This window comes from Pelecanus crispus, chromosome 1 (assembly GCF_030463565.1).
Source record: "Pelecanus crispus isolate bPelCri1 chromosome 1, bPelCri1.pri, whole genome shotgun sequence".
Classification (NCBI taxonomy): domain Eukaryota; kingdom Metazoa; phylum Chordata; class Aves; order Pelecaniformes; family Pelecanidae; genus Pelecanus; species Pelecanus crispus.
In genome coordinates, this window is record NC_134643.1 from 120,981,246 (window position 1) to 121,005,708 (window position 24,463).

A 24,463-nucleotide genomic window follows, 5' to 3' on the forward strand; every position below is an offset into this window, starting at 1 on the left:
ACCCAGTAACTATCTGACCATTAAGTGTGTGACTATCAGGGACAGTTTGACTGGGGGAGTATGGGTGGAAGGTAGGAGGATGGGTGCCTCCTCATTGACACCATGTGGAGTGGTGTGCACGTTTCCAATCACATGGCAGGCTTGGGGTCATGTTACTCTCAACTCCCCACCCCTTCTTCCTTCTTCACCTTCAGAACCAAGCAGCATTGCCACGAGTCAAGGCTTGCTGAAGGGGCAATGGCGGGGAGCAAGCAGGTGAGGAGAGGGGAAGCTTCCTTTGCCATCGTTCTTTCTAATTTGTAAATAGCAAAAGAGAGGCAGTCTCTGCACTGTAATTCACTTGAATCCTTTTCAAATGGAAAAGTGAAATGGCGCTCCCTTGACTTTGATTCTAAACATTGCTTAGCTAGAATGAGAAAGGTAGCTGTGAATGCATGAAAAGCATTAAAACTCATTTGTTGACTGGTGTCACGTGCTCTGTAATATATATATTGTTTGTATTATTGCAGCTGGAACAAACAAGTAAAAGCATTGACTCAAGTGCCCACATGATCACCACCGCCAGGGTACCTGCTGATAAGCCAGTACGAATTGCCTTCAGCCTGAATGACTCCCCAGGTACAGTTTAATTTCTGGAGTAAACCACAATGAAATAATTGCTTTTAAATTTTACATGTTCTTACCGGTGTTTGCAATAGCAAATGAAGTCCAGTGTTATGGGAGGATTTTTTTCCTGAGTGATAGCATGTATCAGTTTTCCTGTCTGATAACTTTTAATGTTTCCATTAACAATTTCATTAGACTAAAACCCCTAGACTGACAGTTTAGATCTTAGCTTTCTGTCAGTGGTTTGTGGAATATACTTAGGACTGTAATTAACTATCAAATTTACTTGCATATGCAGTGTGTCTGATTTTAAGGAATTTTAAAACAAGAAAAGTAGAAGGACATTTTGTATTGAGGATGAGGCTAGAGCAGGAAGAGACTTTCTCTTCAGCAGGAAGGTTAGAAAGTGCCGCACATGCCCAGTTTGGTGAAAGGTTTCAGGAAACAGATGCTCCACATGGCATGTTCCCTGAGAAAGAAGTAGAAATTTCATTGATGTTTATCCTGCCAGCTAGTGCTGATTGAGCATTAATTTCCCGAAACATACCCTGTACATACATGGACCCTTTAGCCTTTGGAACAGATGAATGTTACTAGTTTGCACCTTATGTATTATTAAGGTCTAGACAGCTGTTGCCAAACAGTAAAAGTCAGAATGAAATAAAGTAAATCTGAAGCTGGGAAGCATCCCCCCAAAAAGTTGGCTGTGCTGTTGCTAAAGGTGACTGCCTGGAGTCAGGGTTGAGATGTGTTTATGGCATGAAATATAAGGATCTCTGATAACAATAACTGAAACCCACTGCTGATGAGTGCTTTATGGGATGGTATGCATTGTCGGGTTATGTGTGAGGCCACTTCCTGAGTTTTGTGTGAATAGAGTCTCAGCTTGAACACAATTTTCTCATTTTAAAGATATTTTAGAATATGCAGTATCTTTTCTAGCTAATTGTTGTGTAATATTAATTTGCAGCTACAAGCCTGAAATAGAATCTCATCCCCTATGCAAAGGCATTTAAAACCAAACATTTTCATATATTACTGCACATAACTTTCAGCTCATAAAGATGAGTGACACAGAAAGATTGGGACAAAGAATATAAAGAAGCACATGTGGCTATGTATGTGCCCTTTTTTCATAAATTAAAATAATCTGGTAATTACATTTTTATTACAGAAAGTAATGATGAATCATTCTCATCTCTCAGGATGTAGTAACATGGTAAATTTCTTACAGGAATTATGGCAAAGATAGGTCTTGAAGAGAGATGTAAAAGAAAGGGGTGTGCTCTTACAAATTATAGAAAAAGAATGCTTATGTGAGACACTGAAAACAAGTCAGGGAAAGCTGAGACCATGGGAAAATCAAAGAGGGTAGAGTGGTTTGGGACAAGAGACGGCAGTAGGAAATGACAAGGTTGTGAATAGCTTGGAAGAAGAGGACAGGAAAGGCAGGAAGCCTAGCTTCCTTAACATTGCATCATATTTTATTTTTTACTTTTCTATCCTGCTAATAGTTCCAGCCTCTCTCTTAACATTTAGAGAAAGAAACTCAATTACAGAAAGGTAATCTTTTTCTGCTACATTTTGTTAAACTTTTCTGTAATTTTGAGTCCTTTATTGTATATATGCAAGTGTTCCTGCAGTATGCAATCCAGAATCTCTGTGAGTACTGATAAAGCTAAATAGCAACTAGTAAAGTGAGTGCCATGTTCTCCTCTGCATCACATCCCCTTGGGGGCTACCAGGAGCTCTAAACCAGCATACTGTTTTACCACATCACAGGAATTCCGCTCCTGCTCTTAGTGGTAAGCCTGAACACGGTTATTATAGTTAATATATTTAAAGAAGGCAAAGGAAATAAACTTTTATCAGGTTTGAAAATTTCCAGCAAACCATAGTTGAATCGAGAGTACAAATAAGTATATAATACTTTATTTTTTTTAAGATGAGCTGCAAAAATATTTAACAGATAGACCTTTAGGTATATACTTGGCTTTTTGTTTTTTCTTCTTTTTTTTATATTTATTTCTTTAATTTTTTTTTCTCCTTGACAAGGACATTTGTTTTCTGTTCAAACAGGAGTTACCTGTTGTAAGTGTGATGGTAAAGCATCAGGTGAGGCTTGTGTACTGCTAGGGTATAGACAAAAAGTCCTTCACCAGGGTGAAGTGGTGAGGGAATCTGTCTGACGTAAAGCTTTTCCTTAAATTTTACCTCACTTGAAAGGCACAGTGATAGTTTTCACCAAGTAAGGCTGCATTCTCCTTCCGGGGGCTGTACAACTGCTTACTAGGAGGAACTGGCAGCATAACTAGATATAAAAAGGGGAAATGGAATGTTTCTTCTGGGTGGTGATTATCTCACTGGCTAGGATTGTAACCAAGCACTGGGTGTGAGGAGCAATGAAAGGAGAAACTGCTCTCAACTCATGAGAAGAGATTACTTTGTGTTAACTGACCTACAAGAGTGGAGCTGGCTTACCCTGAGTGTACAAGAAATAATTTGCGTTATATTGTTTGTCAGTCAACACCTGATGGCTGAAATCCTGGCCAGCTTTGTGCAGTATTTTTAATGTGAAAGTAGGATAACCAGTTCCTTAAAAGTCTCAGGCACAGCCCATCAGCGGGTGCTATATAAGAAGACAGTTTTATTGTGTATCTCTTATTCCTGTATATATAGATATCTATGTTTGGCTCTTTTACTCAAGTTCACTAAGCTGCCATCAAACATAGGTTTCCCAGGGTGTGTCTGCACACCATATTGCACCAGTTTGACGTAAGGTACCATCTTAAATTAATTAATTTGAAACATATTATTTCAACTTGGTAACTAATGCAAGTTAAACTGAATATGGTGTTCCAAAATTTAAATAAGTGTTCCCAAATAGAAAGTTCATTGTAGTTTATCAACATCAATTTAATTAAACCAATGAAATTCAGTATGTCCTAATTTATATCACTAGCTCTTATTTACTGAACATATTAAGATAGAATGATTATAACAGGAACTTTATTAAAGTGGATTTGTTTTGTGTAATAGTTCTAAGGGAAGGTTTATAGGTAAACATCTCTTCACCTTCCCTCCTAGAATAAAAGCTTGAATCTAGCTGAAAAGTTCAGCTAGTGACGTGTGGAAAGAAATGACTGGTGTTGAAATTATTAGTAATTTCTTTTGTTTGAAATTAGTCTGCCTCTGATAGCACTCTCCAGAAAAATCACTGATAACAAAGGCAAAATATACATCTAATGAAACTGACAGACAGTGGAACAGTGTAATATTTTTGCAAGCATAGCAAAAGACTTACTTTACTCCTCTTTATGCCTTTGTTATCCTAGTGACCATGAAGAATTTTTTGCTTTTATAGTTGATCATGCAAGACTGTTTTGCAATGGTTGCTTCTCCAATAGCAACCTTCAAATCCCTACTCCATCCTCATTTTGGTTGTAATGGCAACAGAGGCTTTCCAGCAGATAATGTATTGGCTGAAAACCAGTGGGGATTGCTAACAAATATGGCTAAAATTTGCAAAGCTAATTTCCAAAAACTACACTCAACCTGCAAGTAAGTGGCTTGATCTTCGGGAAGTTAGACAGGAACTTAGGTGAGATACCCTCAAAGGGATAGTGGCTGTGCGTTCATTCATCAGAGGATGCTTGAGGCTTAGGTGAAGGTATATGGAGAAGGAGGGCTTTGCTCTTATCTCTTCTGTTATGGACCGTTGCTATTTTGGGGAGGTGCACAACTCTTATTATTGAGCAAGCCTTCATAGCCTATTCCTGGGTCAGGCAGTGACCATTCCCCACTATTTTATGAGTGAGGTAACTGCGAGGTTGTATAAGGTCATGTCAGGCAGGGCTGTGAATAGAAGCCCGGGAGCTTCATGCAGCAGTGCCAAGTCGCAGTCACTTAGCCACACAGCCTTCCAGGATGAATTTGATGAGTCTATGCTTGTGTATCAGTAACCAGGGCTGGAGCTGCTGGATCTCACCGCCCTCCTAGGGCCAAGACTGGACCCTGATACACAGTTTGCCAGTGTTGTCCTTCTGCAAGTTGCAGTGCTTGCAGTTGAGTTTGAACAATTTTCCTGTGTGTGCTGGTTTTGGCTGGGCTAGAGTTGTTTTTCTTTATAATAGCTAGTATGGGGCTATATTTTGGATTTTGCCGAAAACTGTTGATAACACAGGGATGTTTTCATTATTGCTGAGCAGTGCTTACACAGAGTCAAGGCCTTTTCTGCTCCTCACACCACCCTGCCAGTGAGTAGGCTGGGGGTGCACAAGAGGTTGGGAAGGGGGTACAGCTGACCACAAATGACCAAAGGGATATTCCATACCATGTGACATGATGCTCAGCATATAAAGGTCGGGGAAGAAGAAGGAAGGGGGGCACGTTTGGAGTGATGGCGTTTGTCTTCCCAAGTAACTGTTACATGTGATGGAGCCCTGCTTTCCTGGAGATGGCTGAACACCTGCCTGCCAATGGGAAGCAGTGAATTAATTCCTTGTTTTGCTTTGCTTGTGTGCACGGCTTTTGCTTTACCTGTTAAACTGTCTTTATCTCAACCCACATGTTTTACCTCTTTTTCCAATTCTCTCCCCCATCCCACTGGGGGGGATGTGTGGTGTTTAGCTGTCTGCCGGGTTAAACCACAACATTGTGTAAGGGCTGATCCACTTACAGGATAACAGCCTACTTACGTTACCAATTTAATTCTTTAATTTAGGAGGAAGAGATCTGAATACACTTGCCTACGCATGTAGGAGAAAAAAATAGTACCTGAGTGTATAATTAAAGACTGGATCATAACTCAGTTACTCAAGGAAGCAGAGCTGTGATTGGCATTTCCTAAATTTTGAGTGCTTGATTTAGCAACCTTAATGTGCTTTCAACACATTTAAATTTTTATGTTCTATTTCTGTCTGTCTTTGTGAAGATCCTAGAGAAACTGTAATTTGTGAGTTTATACTGCATGTAAATCAGAGGTTGTTCTTAAAGTGTTTATTCATTAAGTGTTGACCGTAGCCCACAGTTCGGCTAAATGGAGCAGCCACATAGGAAGAGACTGAGGCGTTACACTTCATTGTACCAGACATTGTGTCAGTGAGACAGCGAAGTGTGAAGGATTTCGCTCGTTCATGATGGAGGTCTGGGCTATTGGAATCTCCAGAAGGCCAGAACATGATTAAATAAGTAAAGCTTTCCCAAAAGCATGATTTATTCCCAAATGTGCAACATTAGCATTTATCAGGGGACTGAATGCATCAGGACATCACTGACAGGTAGTAAGCCTTTTGTATGAAGACAATCAGTCTTAATACAATTCAGCCTCCTAAAACAGATGGCTTGTGTGGATCTCTGTCCCACACATCAGAAGCCCATCTCATGTCTGTATTGATAGATGCTATTAGCAGAGACACAAGAACTCACCTGGATAGTGAAGGCTGAGCAGCTTAGCTTTGCTGGCTTTACACAAAGCTGCCCATCACGCCGTTTCAGCATGAAGGTGCGTTGGCTGGGCAGCATGTTTAGGAGCTTGTTCTTTTGTTATGTTGTTAGTTATGCTGTAGGAATGGTCAGAGAGCTGGCTCTGACATAGAAGGGTACTTTGTCTCAGCCCGGCTGAATGGAAAGCAGAAGGAGGAAGTGATTTCCCTGGAGACCCTCCCTCAGATGCTCTCTGTTATGACGGCAGTTTTCAGCAACAAACACAGCAAATGTATGAACCTGATGAAACAAACATGAAAGCCAAACTCTTCCATACGCATGAACCAAGTCTTTGGTTAAAAAAACATCAACTCTATGTGCAGAGAGTTCATCTTGTAATTAGAATACAGGTCCTTACCTTTAGTGCACTTTTCATAGAATCATAGAATCGTTTAGGTTGGAAAAGACCTTTAAGATCATCCAGTCCAACCATTAACCTACACTACCAAGTCTACTCTGAGCCAATCAAGGGTAGACTAGACTAAACCATGTCCTGAAGTGCCACATCTACCCATTTTTTGAACATTTCCAGGGATGGTGACTCCACCATCTCTCTGGGCAGCCTGTTCCAATGCTTGACCACCCTTTCCGTAAAGAAATTTTTCCTAATTTCCAACCTAAACCTCCCCTGGCGCAGCTTAAGCCCATTTCTTCTCGTCCTATCACTAACTACTTGGGAGAAGAGACCAACACCCACCTCACTACAATCTCCTTTCAGGTAGTTGTAGAGAGCGATAAGGTCTCCCCTCAGCCTCCTCTTCTCCAGACTAAACAACCCCAGTTCCCTCAGCCGCTCCTCATAAGGCCTGTGCTCCAGACCCTTCACCAGCTTTGTTGCCCTTTTCTGAACATGCTCCAGCACCTCAATGTCTTTCTTTTTTAAATATAGACCTTCAAAATTAGTTTTGGGATCTATGGGAAATCAGGAAGTGCTACTCATTTAGAAATTGTGCAACAGATACTTTAACGTAGGTGGCTATGATGGTGTCCCTGATCTGACTCTTTCACATCACAGGTTAGTGCTGTTGAGTTTGCTGGGATGGCTATAACATTCACATGTATGTTTTTCCTCCTTTCTTGTTTTCTTTTGACCAGAATCTTGACTCATTTTCAGGTGCAGCAAGTTGCAGTCTCTGATTTTTTAAATATTTTTATTTTTAAACAAAAGATGTTTTTAACAACCCGCTTGAATTATAAGACCTTTTTCTTTACAAGTGACAGGGAAGGGAGTAGTAGAATAGTGACCACAGGGGTGAGATGCTGTTTGTATCTGGTGAAGAATCAGCCTAGTTATTTTCAGGGTTTTGTGGTGCAGAAAAGCCACTCACTTTATTATAAGGTTTTTTTTTATTATATCAGTGATTCCTTATAACAATCTAGGCACTCATTAAATATTGATAATAAATTGAGAAAAAGAGAAAAAGAGATATTTCTGAATTCTTTTGTCTAGTTAAGGAGATGTAGAATAGAAAGCAACAAATACAGACAGGTAAGGAGATAGTATAAGAGTGTTTTGATCTTCAGAGTATTTTCAGAAATTTTCACTGTTTCTGGTTTTCAGAGTCATAGATTTTTAAGGCTAGAAGCCAATGTGATTTTGTCTGACTTCCTGCATAACACCCAGCATTCAAGCTTGTAAGGGCAATAGTGATTCTTTTGGAAGAAAATGCAAGAGTTTATATCTTTCCTCTTGACTTTCTGAAAATATCGTCAAAAAAGTTTTAGGAAGCAAATGACTGCTGTGATTTGCTTTCCCCTTGTGTGAAATCTAAACGTGTTTAGTTTTTACCAAGTGATCTTTGTTGTTATTGTTGTGGTTGTTACTTTGACAACAGTGAAATACAGACTGACCTGATGCAGTAATTTTATTTCACTGGAAGCAGTGGGGAAAGTTTTTTGCTGTTCTTTTTGTGGAAAACAAGCTCGCAGTTAGCTGTGAAGATTTCTGTTAATTTTTGTAAACTAAATACTTCAGCTGAAAATTTCAGAGGAGCCTAAGGGAATTAAGAACTTAGAAAAAGTTCAAGCCACTGAAGTCCCCAACTTTTCTTGATGATGTTGTGCACATCAGATGATGATTTAAACAAGTCTTAAACTATCATAACTAAAAAAAACCCTAGCAGCTGTTCAATAGATGCTAGGGCAGGCCCATTATAAAATGTACTATGGTATGCCATAATGGTTAGGATACCAATATGTTCTATTTTTAGTACCATTGACTCAGTCACTTGAGTTCAAAAAATAAGCAGGGAACATCTGTTTATTGAAAGGATTTCCTCTATAGTAATTTCTCTCTCTATTCCGTCCTTTTTAAAGTATTTCCAAACTTTTTTTAACTGGTTCTTTTCTGAAGATAGTCCAATGTATTTTCTAATATTCTGACACTGCATTAATTTTTTTTTCTTATTAATATGCAATGCAGTGAAAAAGTAATTATTGGCTGATGTTTCTTTAAAATTCTTGGGGTTGCTTTTGCTTTGTTTTTCTTAAGTTAAAATTGTTTGAGGACCCTCCTTAAAGCTACTGTACCAAAGATTGTACTGCTGGAATTGTCAAAACAAATAGCAGCTTAACTGCTGTCCACGACTCCGGTCCAATATCTGTGTCAGAATATTTAACAGCTATTCAGCCAAATATTTGTAGAGCAGCTGTACCCCTAGTCGGACTGAGTCCTATTCCGTCCTTCCTTTTAGCCTTGCCATATGATTCATCTTTCTTCTTTTAGAATATTAGTCTATTTTTAAATATTGTACAAGAAAGCAACAGCAAATTAAAGGTAAACACTTACATATCAACGTGATACAATTCTATACAATTAAAGCAATTTAAGTATTTTCCAGAATGGACATGTTTGGGACATGGTGTGAAAAATGAAGTTGTGTTTGTGTGTGGGTATAACTTTTTGTTTATACGAGCAAGATCCCTACCCCATGAAAATATAGAACTTCACTTTGTTTCCTGAGGAAGTTCAGGAGTGTTTGCTTTTGCCCTCTGTATCACTCTTATTGTTTTTTAATTCTCTGGGCATCCCTTCCTAGAGGCGCCCAGCTCTAGCTATGTTAGTTAAAGTAAGGCTCTGACTGCATGTTAGCCAGGGTAAGATAACTTATTTTACCTGTTCCCCCTAACCTACTTTGCTGTACAACCACTGAGGGCAGGATAAAGAGTTAACAAATATTCGACAAATAATTTAAATCCTAGTCTGTACTCTTTACGAATATTCAGAATCCTGCTTTGATATGCGGTCCTCTTAATCCTGTTGGGGTTTTGTTGTAGTGTACAAGTCTGCCAGCATAGAGCAGTTTGCAGGAACTGACCTATGTTAGCAATTTTCTCCTATGAGAGCCATCCTTGTTTAATTTTGACACATTACAAATAACTGACTCTGTAAGCTAGCTAATAGTAACCTTCTCTTCACCTCCCGTAACCTGCAGTAAGATACATAAACAGTCATCACAATCCAATGCAAAAGTGATAGTGTGAAAGTCACTGAGAAAGAAATATTGCAGTGGCTAGCTGTGACGCTACTAAGTATGATTCATATTTCTGATCTCAGTCCAGCTACTAGTGGGCAGGTGTCCACATCACAACACTGACGTAACTGGCACAGTCTGTCCCACCTTTGCTGGAAGCCTGTACTAAAAATAAAGAAATAAATAAAAACACGGTTTGGCTTGTTGTCATGAATGAACTAACTCTGGCCCATAAGGATTGTTATCCACAGGTTAGAGTAAAGACATTTCTTTGCAGTATGGAGAAATTTGTGGTGCTTCTCCATTCTAATCACGTCTGTGTAGGTAAACAGTCTTCTAGTTCCAGGGTTGCCAGGCTGGTTTGTATGTCTTGTGGTTGCCTTTGGGTGGTGGGAGAAAAGTTTTCTATTTTTGTTGGCTTAGCCCTGATAAGTCATTGTATTGTGATGGGGAAGATATCTTTCCCTTCATTCAAGTAATGAACTCTTTGGTAGTAAGGAAACTATCTTTGGAAGGTTCTTTACTTTGCAGTGTAATGGAGAGCTCAGGAAGAAAGATTGTTTGAATTTATTGTTTTTATTAAATCATCACATGTTCTACTGCTCTAACCGGCTTTGTTTTCTTAATCACCGCAATACAGAATAGGCTTTCTGTCTTTCCAGCACCTAAACATGTTCTTATTGCCAACCCACTAGTATTTTCAAGGAGTCTATTAAGGTATCTCAAGGGTAGAAGAATAAGCAGATGAGGAGGTGTTTGCAGGATCCTGATATTATTGTGAATATATGCAACGTAGAACTACATTAAACATCATTTTGAAATGCCCTTTTTGGTAGACATTGACATTTAACACCATGTTTACCTTTTAGATGATGCTTCCTCTGCAAACTTCCCTTTGGCATTTCCAGAACTAGATCAGCAGCTGCAGGTAAACTTTTTTTTTTTTTTAAAAACTACAGTTCTGCTTTACTTTCACTAGATTTGTTATGATAAAAAAACTCTGGTTATTACACTAAGGTGAAAGTTTTCAGTGGTGCTTCTCTAACCTATTAACGTTTAGTAAGACTGTATATTTCCATAGAAGAAAACATTGTCTTTTCAAGATCTGCAGAAAATTTCATTTGACATTTTTAATCCAATTGCAGGGAAATGACTATTTTAAAAATCTCACCCGCTTTTTAATTTTTTTTTTTTTCAATTCCTGTGCAAAACACAGCATGTACTGCTGCACTGCAATGAAGAGAGTTCTTGAGGTTTTGATGGGAGAAGGAATGAGCCAGGTACATTCTCATGCCTACAGTCTGTGCTAAGACTGGTGTGATCAGCTTTCTCTGAAGCATTCCAAGAGAATGCAAAGGTATATTTTGTAGCGCCATTTTATTTCTAATCTTGGGTAACCAAAGCCAGTCATCAGGATTGACAAGAGCCTCCTCAAAGTCACTCTAGTTCACGATGCATAGCAAGCAACCCTAACGGTTGCCCTAGCAGGTGTCTGCAGACAGCATGGGATAAAAGCAGTGAATCCTTTTGTGATGGGTCCGATTTGTCAGCGTAGCACAATGGAGCTCCGATACACTGGACAATCAGACGGCAGTTGATGGCAACTCCATGGTTCACCAGGCACAGAGCCAGTTCTGTATCCAGGGATTATTTCCCTTTCCTCTGTGGCGGTTCTGGAGTGTTTGTTGGCTTTTGTAAACTACTTCAGATCATCTGTTTCCCAAGAGCATTTAGACTTCCTCTGATATTTCAATATGAAGGCAGTTGTTTCCTGAGTGTAAATTGAGAAAGGCATTAGCAGACCGTGTTGTCTAATGATGTCATCCTTCCTGTCTCCATCAACTAGTGAGACAACACTGGAGGGCTGCTGACTTAAAGGACTGACTTTTCTCTCCTGCTGCTCTCATCAAAAGGATGAGTGAGGAAGGAATGGAGGATGACAAAGACTCTTCTTGCTCTGTCCCTCTAATCCTGAGAATAGGAGCAGGTTCCATAGGCATAAATAGGAAAGAATAAAGGAATGAATAGCAATTTAAGATCTGGGCTGAAAGGAACAGGGAAGTATGTTGGCCTCTTTATTCCACTGATCTTCCAGTGCAGCAAAGGCGATTGCTATTTTTTTCCCTCAGAATTCAATTTGAGAAAAGCAGTATTGTTTTGTGGCTGAAGCACTGAATTGAAAGTAAAGAACCTGCATTCTGTTTCCAACTCTGTCAGTGACACAATGTGTGATCCTGGAGGAGTTGCTTCATCCGTCTGCTCATCTCTGAAATGAGGTTAATAATTTTTACCTTTTTTGTTAAAGAACACTGAGATCAGTGGGTGAAGACTGCTCTAAAAGAGCAGAGTATGATTATCATTACTGCTGTTGGTACATAAAAACAAATTACTAGTGTTAGATTTAGGTACTTTACAGGCCAAGTGATGGGTTTTTTATTAGGACTTTTATGACCCATTCCTGGAATATATAATGTAGTCTAAATGTGTAATTTCATGATAGACTGAAATTGCTCCTCTGGAAGCATTCAAGCCTGATGGATAAATAATAGCCCTTCAGTAAAAGTTTTTTAAGTACGCACTAGAGCAATTCCACTAAGTACACCCTCTTGGTCTGTTAAGTACCTGACATTTTTTTCAGGAGAACCTTCCTTTACTCTCATGATCTCAATATGATAAAAAATTCAAAGAAACAGTCAAAAGCTTTGATTCGGCTAATGTTCTTTTTATTATCCTTCAGAAACTTTTTTGGGTAATATTGGGGTAGTTGAAAGGATAACTTATGAGGACTATCTGGCTGACTCAACCACTCAGAAGTATAAAGTTAGTGGTAGTGCTTCATCCTTTAGCTTTCAAGCTTATGTGCATATTTATATTTAGATGCCTTTATGTTCAGCCAGAGGCAGTTAAGTCAACACAGGGTTCTGAGCTGATGCAGAAGTAGCAGAGCATTTGGCTTTAGCAATGAAAACCTGAATCTCCTTGCTTTTGTCAATCTGGATCACAGCTTAAAGTTATAACTATTTAATGTAATAACATTATATTTATACCGCTTTAAAATTTCAAACAAGAAATAACTGTAACAAAGTTATAATTTACCTAGTTACATTTTCTTATTAATTACTTTTTTAAATTGCTATAATCCAGACTGCTAACGTGTGTCAGCCCTGTATAGGCATGTGGCTGCAATTTATATTAACGTAACCATACCAGCTTTGAAACAGGTAGCTCCTGTATTACAGAAGCAAACTACAACATGGGCTTCACCAGGACCTGCAGAAGCATTGAATGGTGGTGTCCCTTGTCATTCCATCCATGCTTTTCTCTATCCCAAAGTTAGCTAGTATAAAGCAGCACACATGAAGTATCATGTAAATAAACCCTTTAATCAACTGTGGCATAGCAGCCTGAAATGCTTGAATTTGTAAGAATGCTGGTACATATTTTCATAATAAAAATATCACATCTAAAGCCACAAGATTTTCATCACCATGCCATAAATACAGTCAAAAGCATTTGTATTTTATTTAAAGAAGCAAACTATAAATGCAGGGTAGGTGGCTATATAATAATAGGCACTTAAAAAAAAAAAAAAAAGTAATAACTTTCCAGGTTTCAAACATACAAAGGAAAATTTTGAAACCTGTTTTAAAACCAAAACAAACAAACAGAAAAAAAGGCCAAATTGTCTGATCTTCAGGTTGGATTTTGAAAGCAGCTTGAAAGCTATTTAAGTTCACTGAGTGACTTGGAAAATCAGAGCCTTAGAATTTTATGCATGCAGGCAGCAGACCACAGCCTGAGTACCAAGCAATTTGCACCTCTGTTTTAGGCTTCAAGCCCTTGTCCTTCTATGTTAGGCCCTGGCAGACAACTTGGCTGTTTGAGCAGAATTACCTAGTGTTCCCACTTTTCCTACCACAATCCTACCATACTCACTCCCTAGGCATTGGTATCTGATGGCAGGGCAAAGTTCAGTGCAGCCTGCCCCTGACAGGGTAATAAACCCTGCTGTCCAAGCACCGGCATCAACTTTACAGAGGTAGAGGCAGGATTGGCTAGAGAAAAGGTATTTCCAGGAGACTAACTGCAAATACTTAATTCTTTATAAGGACTCTTACTAGAGGACAATCCTAGCTGTGAAAGTTACAGATTCTTTCTGAAGAATAAAAATGATCAGTCTAGTGTTCTGATCTACTTAGCTAGACCAAAAAACTTGTCTTTTTCAATTACCTTTTTGAATGTTACATTTCTCTGCTACTCTGAGAGGAAGAAATTCCAAGAAGCAATTTGTAAGAAAATAACATCAATTCTCTAACACAAAAGTTTTGCTTTATGGTCAACCAGACACAAAAGCCCTACATATGAGAACAGAGCAGTTTAAACTATATGCAGGAAAAGCCTGGGCTCTTTTGCAGCTTTATTATCAAAAAAACTACGAACAAGTTCCTGATATGCTACCAGTGAAACAAAGCTCATATTAATAAACTTCTTGCTTTCGATTCCTTTTGTTTGCAGTATTGGAAATTATTCTCTTCCCACTGACGAGCAACACTTGAATGAGGCTAAAGCACTTGCTTATTTGGGCTTCAGTGTCATTTCCCCCCCGCCTTTGTGTGAGCAATGTGGTGGGTAGTGCAGCGAGGGTAGGCTTGCTACATTTGTCAGTTTGTTATTGGGAAACGTTAGCCTTTGCCTCGTGTAAAAGTTGGACTGGGCCTTGGAAGGAGCTTCCTTGATTAGCTGCATAGTGGGTGGTGGCCCTTCTGACAGACACTCTACTACGGGTTATCTGCTATATTTAGACACCTACATCAGCATCTAAGGCCTTGTTGTTTAGGTCACTGAATACAGAGGAAGGTATCTAGTGTTAAGTACCCGCATTACTATGCCTTGTGTGCTGTCTGTCCTGTTCCAGCATTTCCTGTGACTTGCTCAGTTCATCTCCCTCTTCTCCGTCAGTCTTTATTCCAGCTGGGAGTTTGATCTTGAAGAGGGAAGAACAGAAGTCACATACAGATGTACAGGGTGTTCTGTAATTCTTTATCATCTCTTCTCATGAAATCGTGAGCTTGAGAGAGGCATTTATGTCGTATTTTGTATTACGACTCTGTTGAGATCAATGGAGTTAAATGACAGCAGAATCGCTGCAGCAGAGAAAAGGCTCCAACCATTTATAGTATCAGTTTGTTAAGCCAAGGGGTGGTTTTTCATGCTCTAATGGGAAATGTCTATACAAAAGAAGTAATGAAAAGATTATGAAAGGGACAGTTTATTGTGTGTGATACAAACATTTAACAGAAACCTTGTTTACACTGGAACTTTAATAACGGAACTGTTGCTTCTACTGACTGCCAAGACTCGTTAGACACATACAAATCATTTTAGAAAGTTTAAAAGTATGCTATATTTTTAAAGGGCATGCTGTATTTTTTGAATATGTATTAAATTCCAAGACAATTCCTAGAGTACTGTGGTACTCCATAATTAGATTTGATTGCCTATGAACTTGATAGGTGTCCTGTAATGCTGCTGTGATAACTATGATCTTATACTAGATTATGCAAGACATAGATGTTTGCAAAGTCAGAGTATCGTACTAAGGTTAGAAAAGAATGGAAAATCTCTCAGGAAGGGAGAGCAAAAATTTCAATTGCTCCCACCCAGTCAGCTTGAATTGTTTGGAGGAGAGAACTGCTTACCTTCATAGTAAAACTAGACTAGGCTAGGTATATCCTAGACTAGATATCTGAAAGTGGTTGAAGAGTTCCAGTTGCACAACAAAAAGTAGCTGCAATGTGCAGCTATCACTTTTGCTTGGAATAATGTGGTTTCTTCCATCATGGAAGAGTACACAAGGCCATATAATGAACACGGGCCACATGCAAAATATTGGCACTGAACTTTCTGGTTTTCCAGAATAGTTTAGCTGAAAATTACCAAATTTACAAAAAGTGAGACACCACTCTCTAATTAGACCAGTGCTAAAGGCTGCCTTCTAAATGAGTCCACATGCTCAGCTGGCAAAACTGCATGATACAATTTTTTCTTTAAACTTCAACCTTTTCAGGAGAAAGTTTTGCTCTTTTTTGACAGTAGAACCGAAAAGTAAATGCAAACAAATGAAGGCGAATTAAAAAATAAACTGTTTTAAACTTTTTGAACACTTGGGTGACACTGCCAACTGTCACCTTTTGTGGATATGGAATGCTGATATTCATATGGCAAGGCAAAACACACTTTGTCATGTGAGTAAAGCAAGAAAAAACAATAGCGAAAACTGTCCTTTTGTGTCCCCAGCAAAGATTTTAATTAGACAGCTCCTTCCTGTCTTAAAAACCAGGCAGAACCACTCAGGCTCTTTCTGTTTCTTCATGAACTGCCTTTGCATATCATCTTCCAACCTCTTTCATATCTGGATTCCAAAGAAAAATCTAAATAAACAGTGCATATGTCTTGTAAAGATGTACATACATATGTGCAGTTACAGAATAGCCTATAACAGGAACTCTTAGTGTCTACTGGTTTCTGTAGAAAGTTTGTCAATGTCACAGTCAGTTATGCAACAAAATACAAGGGAAAAATTAGATCTTGTTGAAAATTGGTCATAGTAGGATAGACCCCACTAGTATCACTGAAAGCTGCAGCTTTTGTACTAGCTTTGTGAACAAAATCAGAGGTGCTGTGTGCGCATATTTTGCCAGCACAGGAAAATGAGGGTGGATGACACTGAAGCCTGAAATAATCAGGATTAAAAGTAGCAACTGTTGCCATTAAATATAACTTTCTTTGGCAGGGGTGTTTTTTGCTTATGTAGCAGGTATGCTTTTATATATATTAATTTATGGATGGGCAAGACACTTCATGAAGTAACAAGCTTGGGCTCTCCTAAGGAGAAATTAAAGTATGGCTGTTGGCTTCTGAGCGAAAAAAAATGTATACTACAAATTGAACTTTATTAAGGCCTGTTGTAATTAGTCACCTGGGTAAACTGGCAACTCTTACCAAAAAAACAGTATACAGAATTCATGGATGAAAAGTGCTTTCTACTGGGAATTCCAGTTCTTTTGCTCTGCCACAGGAATGCCATCAGGATAGCATCTGCAACACTTCCCATGGTCTGGCCACAGGCATTCAAAAAAGTCATTCCAGGTGGAATGGGGAGCAGAGAAAGACTGCTTGGATAAGCTAGGGAAAATGGAACTTTCATCTAGGATGGATTAGAGGAATGCAGCTTTACCGAGACACAGGTCTTGGAAGGTAGATGAGAGCCCTCTCTAAGTACATCTCAGGGGTAAAACAGGTGGGACAAAGAACCACCATTTGAATGAAAGATAGTGCTGGTACAATAAAAGACTATACAAACCTGTCTTCAACAAAACTGAACTGGAAATGACAAAAATGTTTCTAAACCTTGGTGGGGCTCTGGGCCTGTCTTAAAACTGAGGCAGGGGACTTCAGTTTTTCTAAGACAGAACTGGGCAAGCCTGTGAATTGCAGGATTTGCTTCTGATAACAGGAGTCTGCACTCGCTGATTTTGCAGGTTCCTCCCATTCCATTTAGACGAGTATGGGCTAGTCTAGTAACTGTTACTATTCTGTTATTTTTTTCTTTTCTGTGGAAATATGTTAATACTGTTAAATGTCTTCTGGCTAGTTGGAGTTACCCCTTTGGAACAAGCAAGTTTTGCCTCTATTTCTGCATTCGTTTTTCAGGAGTTTGCCCTGCCATCTTCTGAAAACACTTTTCTTGGTGGGAACAGGTGTATCATTCTTTGCACTCTTGTTTTTGTCAAAAAAGTAGGCTGTTAGAAATGGGTAAAATAATCTCTCTGTGCTTTTGTGTTGGCTTGCATTTTCTGGTGGACTGCAAAGAACTGATCAGAATTGTGTCGTCTTCTTTTTTCTTGTGATTGCAGTAGATGTGTTTGTTAAATAATGAACGCATAAGCCTGTTTCATGTCTTACTGGCCAAAAATTACTCATGGACACTGTAGGTACTATTTCTAAAACCTTTCTTAGAAATTTCAAAATTACAAAAGAGCAAACCAAATTGTCTAGTCATCTAGTCATATAAAAACATAATCAAATTTATATTTTAAAGTAAAAATACACTTAAAATTAAAAAAAGTTCTTGATATAGTGTTTAATAGCATCAGACAAGATTTAAAAGAATTGTATGAACAAAATATTAGTAAACTGATTTTATCTTTTGTTGTCAGTTTGAGTGATAAAATATTAATGTAAGAAAAAATGACACTGAAGAGGAAACAATGATAGAAAGGGGTTTGAAAGTCAGCAACTGGTTCTAAGTGGGAATTAGATACTAAGTCTCAGCATGACTAGATAATTTTTAGCTCTCTATATATATCTATTGAGTGGGAAGCTGGAATATAGAAACTGAATGCCGCTTTAATTTTTAAACTGGTTTAAACCAGCTAGATTTGCAGAAACTGGTTGGAACCAAAAGCAAGTTTGATTTTTTTTTTTTTTTCCTCTTGAAGTATCACTGTTTGGGGACTTTCCCCCTGGGTACTGTTCAAAATTGTTTTATTGTGACGCATTTGTTGTTTGCTGATCTCTGATAGATACCAGAGATGCTACTTTGGCTCACCCTTGCATTCTTGGATTAGAGCACTGAGACTTCTATATTCTGCCTTGTTAAATTTATGCTTATTATTTGGGTGGCTATATGAATGGTGCTATTGCTCATCCACATTGAAATGCAATTAAAAGCCCTTTCCTAGGGACCAGATTCATCAAGTAATGGATTGCCTTTTCCCTGGGGTCCCAAATTCTCCAAGCTCAGAGGGAGTAAAACAATGTGCTGTGAAACAATTCTGCCACAGCATTTTTACATTTAGAACATGGAAAATGAGTGTGTGTTGTAAAATTTCAGTGAGGAACAAGAACATCTACAAGTATGTGCAAGGTCCATGCATTAGTTACATCTATGCATTGGGGTACATCTGAAGCCAACTTACCCTGCCTCCTGGATAAAAATATGTTTTTCTTTGTCTCTGAATACGTTTAGTAAAATTTAAATTTCCAGTTTATCTAAAACAAAGGTTTACAAGATCATAAATAGGAAAAGACTGAAGACTTGTGCTTTTCTTTTCCTAACAATGTCATTGAAGGTATATTACACTACAGAGAAGAGTCAAAGTAGGACAATAAGAAATAAAAAATAATCCACTTACATTGTGAAAGGCAATTGGATGTTCTTTAACTGGACAGTAAAGGAACTATTTTAAGTGCTTCCTTTTGCTTCAAACAGGTGGCTCAAGCATGCTATTTGGAGTTCATTTACAGTCAATTGATTCATAGCTAATAACTTAAAAATACTACACTTCCTGAAAGTATTATAGCCAAAATGTGACAGTCAAGCCTGAAGCCTAAATTAAGTTGCATTGTTTTAAAGGAACAAAAAGTACTGACATTTAACCAAACTCTATTTTCAAGATCTTGGTTGAAATTCATATAACGAGTCTGAGTGGAGTTTTTTTCCGTATTTATTACCCCAGTGTGCATTGAAAAAAAATTAAAATCTTACTGCAAGAATGTCGGTATTTAGGTTAGGAGGTACAGTGCTTTTGCCTTCACTGTGTCTTTTTTGTCTGATTTTTTTTGTTTAATTGCTGTCATCCTTCAACTCTCAATCTCACCTGCACCTCTCATGGAAATTTAAAACACTTTGCAAATTAGTTAATTTAACTCTTATAACATTTCTGCTAAGTATGCCCCATTCTTCTACAGAAAATAGAGATGCAGAGAAACTGAGTATGATCTTGAGCAAACTACTTACACCTTGAGGCATTGGTGGGATAGAGCCCATCATGAAATCTTGGCTGCACTGGAGTCAGCAGTAAAACTCCAGCTGAGTCCAGCAGAATCAGCCCCCATGTCCGAATTCATGGTCCTGTCCCATTTAGTAATAAGCTGGAAGAAGCATTGCATTTATGGGAAAGAGAGTGTGTAGTCAACAGCTTTCCATGTCTTTTCTTCTCATCTTGCAGAATTGGAGAGTAAGAGCTTGTTCGCACTCAAATTACCCTTCTACTAAGTGCTGCAGTTTCTGCAGTGAAAACATGTTCATGTATTTTATGGGTCTGACCAATGCATCAGCTTTAGCATTCTTGGATCACTGTAGCTGGAAAAGAGGGCGGTAAGGGAGAAATCTTTCTTTGAACAATCTTAAGGGATACTTTGCAAAGTTGACAAGGAAAGTTCTGAAAATCCTTACAAGGTTTGAAAGTTTATGCAGGGAAGTGTTTTTTTCCCTTCTGTGAAAGGCCATCGCTGGGAGTATTTGGCCGTATCCTGCAGTTAAGGTGAAAAAAAATCTTTAAATATTCTCACAGGAATTAAGATAAATATTGTATCTTTCAAAATATGTGTTTTTTCCTAATATTTCATTCAAAAGCAGTATATATATTTTTTTTTCTTCTTCTTCTTTTCTTAAAGCCGCTGCCTCCTTGTCATGACTCTAAGGAATCTATGCAGGTGTACAAACAGCACTGCAAAATAGCGGAAGAGTACCATGAGGTCAAGAAAGAAATTGCTTTGCTGGAAGAAAGAAAGTGAGTAACTTTCCCAAAGTATTTACTGTTGCATATTCTCTTTGTAAAATGTGTTTTAAACATGAGGGTTTCACATCATATTTTCTAACCTTATTCCTCTGCCTGACGGTCATGGTACAGCACAACAGTCAGGCCATTGGTCCTTAGGATCAACTGGGACCACTAAGGACACAGAGTTGTCCTAGCTCTGGGACCTCAGTTATACAGATGTCCCTTAAAACCTTCATTGACAGCCTCCGGTGACTTCACAATCTAGTTCAGCTGGTGCAAGTCCCCTTTTTAGTTTTAGGGATATTTTTTCAATTTAACTTTACACGTTTTAATGAAGAAAATAATGGATCATCAGGATTAGAGTACTTGACAATATTAGTAAACATTTTTCTGTAAACATTGTCTCTATGTACATTAACATTTTAGGTGTTCATATCCAAAGTGCATAAGCTGGAGACTTTTTTTCTTGTCTATGGCCTATACTCATACCCCTGTCATCCTTGCATGACTGTTAAGTGGCAAAGTGCCCTCTGTGACTCTTGGTCCCTTTCCACAAGAAACCTGAAAAAGAAATTCAGAGAGAGGAAAGAGGGTAAGTAGTGAAAGTTTTTAACAGACAACCAACCCCAAGGAATAACAGTTACTGCTAAGTAAACTTTCTCTTTCAAATGTATTTTTATTTTTACATTCACACTGAAGGTGACTTCAAGCAGTGTTGCCTTCCTCAGGGAGAATTACCTCAGTGTAGATCCCTGAGACTTCTTGTGAAAATGAAGAACACACCGTCATTCTTCCAAATGCTGCTTGAACAGAAATATTTGTATTATAGCAACAGGGGTCAAAAGAGCTCTGTCGCAGAGTGGGCTTTGAGTAGAAGGTGGACCACTGTATCTGTTTCATAGCAATCTTCGCACAGCTGACCATGCAGTTCAGCCAAGTTTGCATCCATGGGAGTCTTCAGCTGCAGAAGCAAGCTGATGGGAGGGAAACTGGTGAAATCCTGTAGTCTTACAAGAAAGATAGCCAAAGATCTCTTTGAATCCAGGATATGCAGAATAAGAAAGTGAGACTTGCCTTTATTGGTGTTGATGGCTACAGGCACAATATATTTAGTTGTTGCCTGAAGTGTCAAAACTAGTTGAGGTTTCCCACACCAAATCCCCTTCCACTGTAGGACCTCCATGGAACTCAGTTGCTAACAGATTGGCATAAAAGCTAAAAAAGAAGAAAAAATAACTGGAAGGGATTAATTCTGCATTGTCCCAGTGTTTGCATTTGATTCATCATTAATTAAACTTGGCCAATCAAAAGTAATTGGTGTTTTTAAAAAGATGTAGAGAAGATAATGAATTCAAACAATTTTGCAATGATTTGTCAAATTTGATTGTCTAACATAATCTGCTTACATGTGTAATTAGCAACCAAGTGAATTCAGTAGAAACCATGTGTATTTGTCTTCTCTGAAAATCCAAACTGAATATAAAATATTAAATAGTTGTTTAAGTGTTTAATTTTAGATGTATAAATTCAAAAGGTAGCCTCAGATCATCTGGTTTTTATAGTCTACTAATATAAATGCATTATTATTACTGACACATCCCTGAATCAGTTATGCACATTTGTCAAGTAAGCTTGGAGCCCTTGAAAACTAGACTTATATATATATTTTTGCATTTACTAGAATAAAAAAAAAAAGGCTGTTTGAATGCATTTTCATTTATCCATGGCATCTGTAGTACTAGCTGAATTAGAAATATTTTGCTTCTTGGAAATGGCAGATACATGCATAAAATTGTTTACCTGAGCTCAAAACTACCCTAATCAACCTCTGAGCCCAGAAGTCAGCCTCTCAGCAGTGGTTATTCTGGGTGAATTAAGGGGCTTCAGGCTGGCATTTTCCTTCATTCCACCAGTGGATGTCAACAGTGGAACAATGTGAGGAAGCTTCCATCATTGCTATCTTTTCTGAACCCATTCTGTGGGTAGAAGATTTCATGCCCCAGTAAACATATGTTAAAACAAGAGTGGCTGAATGAGGCAGCAAATAGAATTATATTATTGTGATTCTTATGTGCCTTCTAATTACATATTTGTGGCCTAGATCTTCACATGCTATGTAGCTGTGAACTGCCTAATCATGACAAATATCAGTGCAGCACCTTTCACCACCTTCCAGATCTCTTAATCTGAAGAAGTGGTCCTACAAGCACTGCGATTGAAGATGCTTAATTTCCTACAGGTTGGTGCACTGTGGTAATAACAGAATTTTGAGGTTTAAAAAGCTGCAAGTGCCAACTGAAGCTTTCTTTCCTCCAGACAGGAACTATTTATGACCCCTCCCTCCACATAGATTCTCCATTTTGTAGTGTTTTGGAGGAGGTCTCACAATACTGCCTTTCCCCTTTAGGGTGTCTTTCCTTTCTGTAGCAGTCTGGTTTTATGAAACCTTCCAGAAACTAACTGGGACCTCTTCAGTGCATGAAGTTTGGTTGAAATTGAAAGGTGGATTAAAAAGTTATTAGGACACGTATACCTTACACACATGTAAGCATACACAATCTGAACACATTAACTTTGATTTTTATATAAAACTAGATAGAAAGGGAGTATAAGTGTGGAGGTGAAGGAGTATGCAAGCAGTAAAAGAGAGTTTTGGTCTAGTGATTACTGATTTATATCTAAAACCATTCTCAACAGTTACAGTTTGAAAATTATAGGAAGTTTATGGGGTAGCACATGCTGAATGAAGAGGAAAACAGTGATTACAATGACTGGGGTGGCATGCGTGTTGAATATTCCATTCTCAGAAGGGAAGGATGCTTTGACTTTTCTAAAAAGTCTGATGAGATGCACAGCTTTTAAAAGCCTCAAAAGCAGTTATAATCAGATTGAAAAGATGGAGTTGTTTGCAGCTTTCTGAAATTTGCCCCTGTTGCAGGTGTCTTTATCTTCTTCTACATTTGAATTTGAATGTATGGAAATAAGCATTCACAATTGCCTAATACACCTCCTATCTATTGTCTATTTCTTTTAAATATTATTTTGATACAATGGACAAAGATAGAGTTTCATCCCATGTAATGGGAACAAACAATTTGTGCAGTGTTCTTCAGCAAACATTTTTACCAAAGGCAACCAGAAGTGCTGTTGGATGATGCATCTGCCAGTGCTCTGAACTTGGTCTCCACAGATCAGCTCACCTGTGGAATTAAAATATCAAGTCCCACCTGGCAGTGTCTGCACCTGTGGTACCTACTGGTAGTACACTGTGCACACAGAATACTGAAAACAGTGATTGTCAGGAAAAGAGCAGAAAATGGATTGAGCAAATATTTTTAATTTGTTGGCTAGGAGGAAGAAATAATGTTAAGTTAACTTGACATAAATGTCCATACAGGTATTGGAGCTTTTTAGTAAAACAAAAAATGGAATAGTATTCATTCTACTTTAAACAATTTTTGTTCCAACCTCCAAAGTTCTGTGTAACCTTTTACACGTGAAATAATACATGCGGATGTATGTCTAAAGGAGGTATCTTCAAGAAATATAAAGTTGAATAACAATGTTTTAAAATAGTCAAAAACATTTACTCTTTTGCAACTTTTCAAAGGCATTTAATTCTGCTTAGCTTGACTTGTCCCTCACTAGTGTGAGGATCAAGTATGGCTGGAATATAGAAAGGCAGTGGCGTGAAATTACAAGGGTTTCTCAGGAAATTACAACTATTTCACAGGAAAATGAGAAATGTGAGAGAAAGGGAGGTTGCAGGTTCGAAAAAGGGAAAATCAAAGGACAAAGGAAATAAGGGGAAAAGAAGTTACTCAGGAAAAAGACAAACAAAAGGAAGCAAGAAATTGAAAGAATTTAGAAGAACATTGGGTAGATTTTTTTTCTAATATAAATCATCATAGCTTTGTTTGCTGTCTTCACTCAAACTCTTCCCGTGTATGCCAGCAACATGTAGTACAAGGGACAAAATCACTTTGGAATGGGAGACATGATTGAAAAGAAAGAAAAGGGTGTGGAAGCAAGAACACACCACATTTAGGTCATAGAATGTAATTTAATTTATGTTCCAGAAACACACATGTATTTCCATAACAGATGTTTTTGGGTATCTAAGTTTGGGTGAAAGGGATGGGATGGCTGGTTATTTTGAGCACTCGTTATATTGCTATTACTAGATAATGACCCTGGATTATGTAGTTAAATATTAGAGTTGCCATGGTTGCTAGCTATATCTTATATTCTTAGCACTGGCTGGTTTTCTCTTTTTCCTCCCCCAGACAATTCTAATATAACTCTCCAGAAAATACCATTTGACCACCACCT

The 24,463-nt window shown here is 38.2% G+C and overlaps 1 protein-coding gene across 1 annotated transcript in view; it reads left to right on the top strand.

The window, feature by feature from the left end:
* The first annotated feature begins 237 nt into the window (after positions 1–237).
* The window catches only part of MAP3K7CL (MAP3K7 C-terminal like), a 28,402-nt gene continuing 4,176 nt past the window's right edge, over positions 238–24,463 (top strand). Inside the window, exons 1-4 of the mRNA XM_009479281.2 lie at positions 238–255; positions 510–618; positions 10,433–10,491; positions 20,025–20,140. Coding sequence (XP_009477556.1) covers positions 238–255; positions 510–618; positions 10,433–10,491; positions 20,025–20,140 — 302 coding nt within the window. The remainder of the gene's footprint in view (positions 256–509; positions 619–10,432; positions 10,492–20,024; positions 20,141–24,463) is intronic.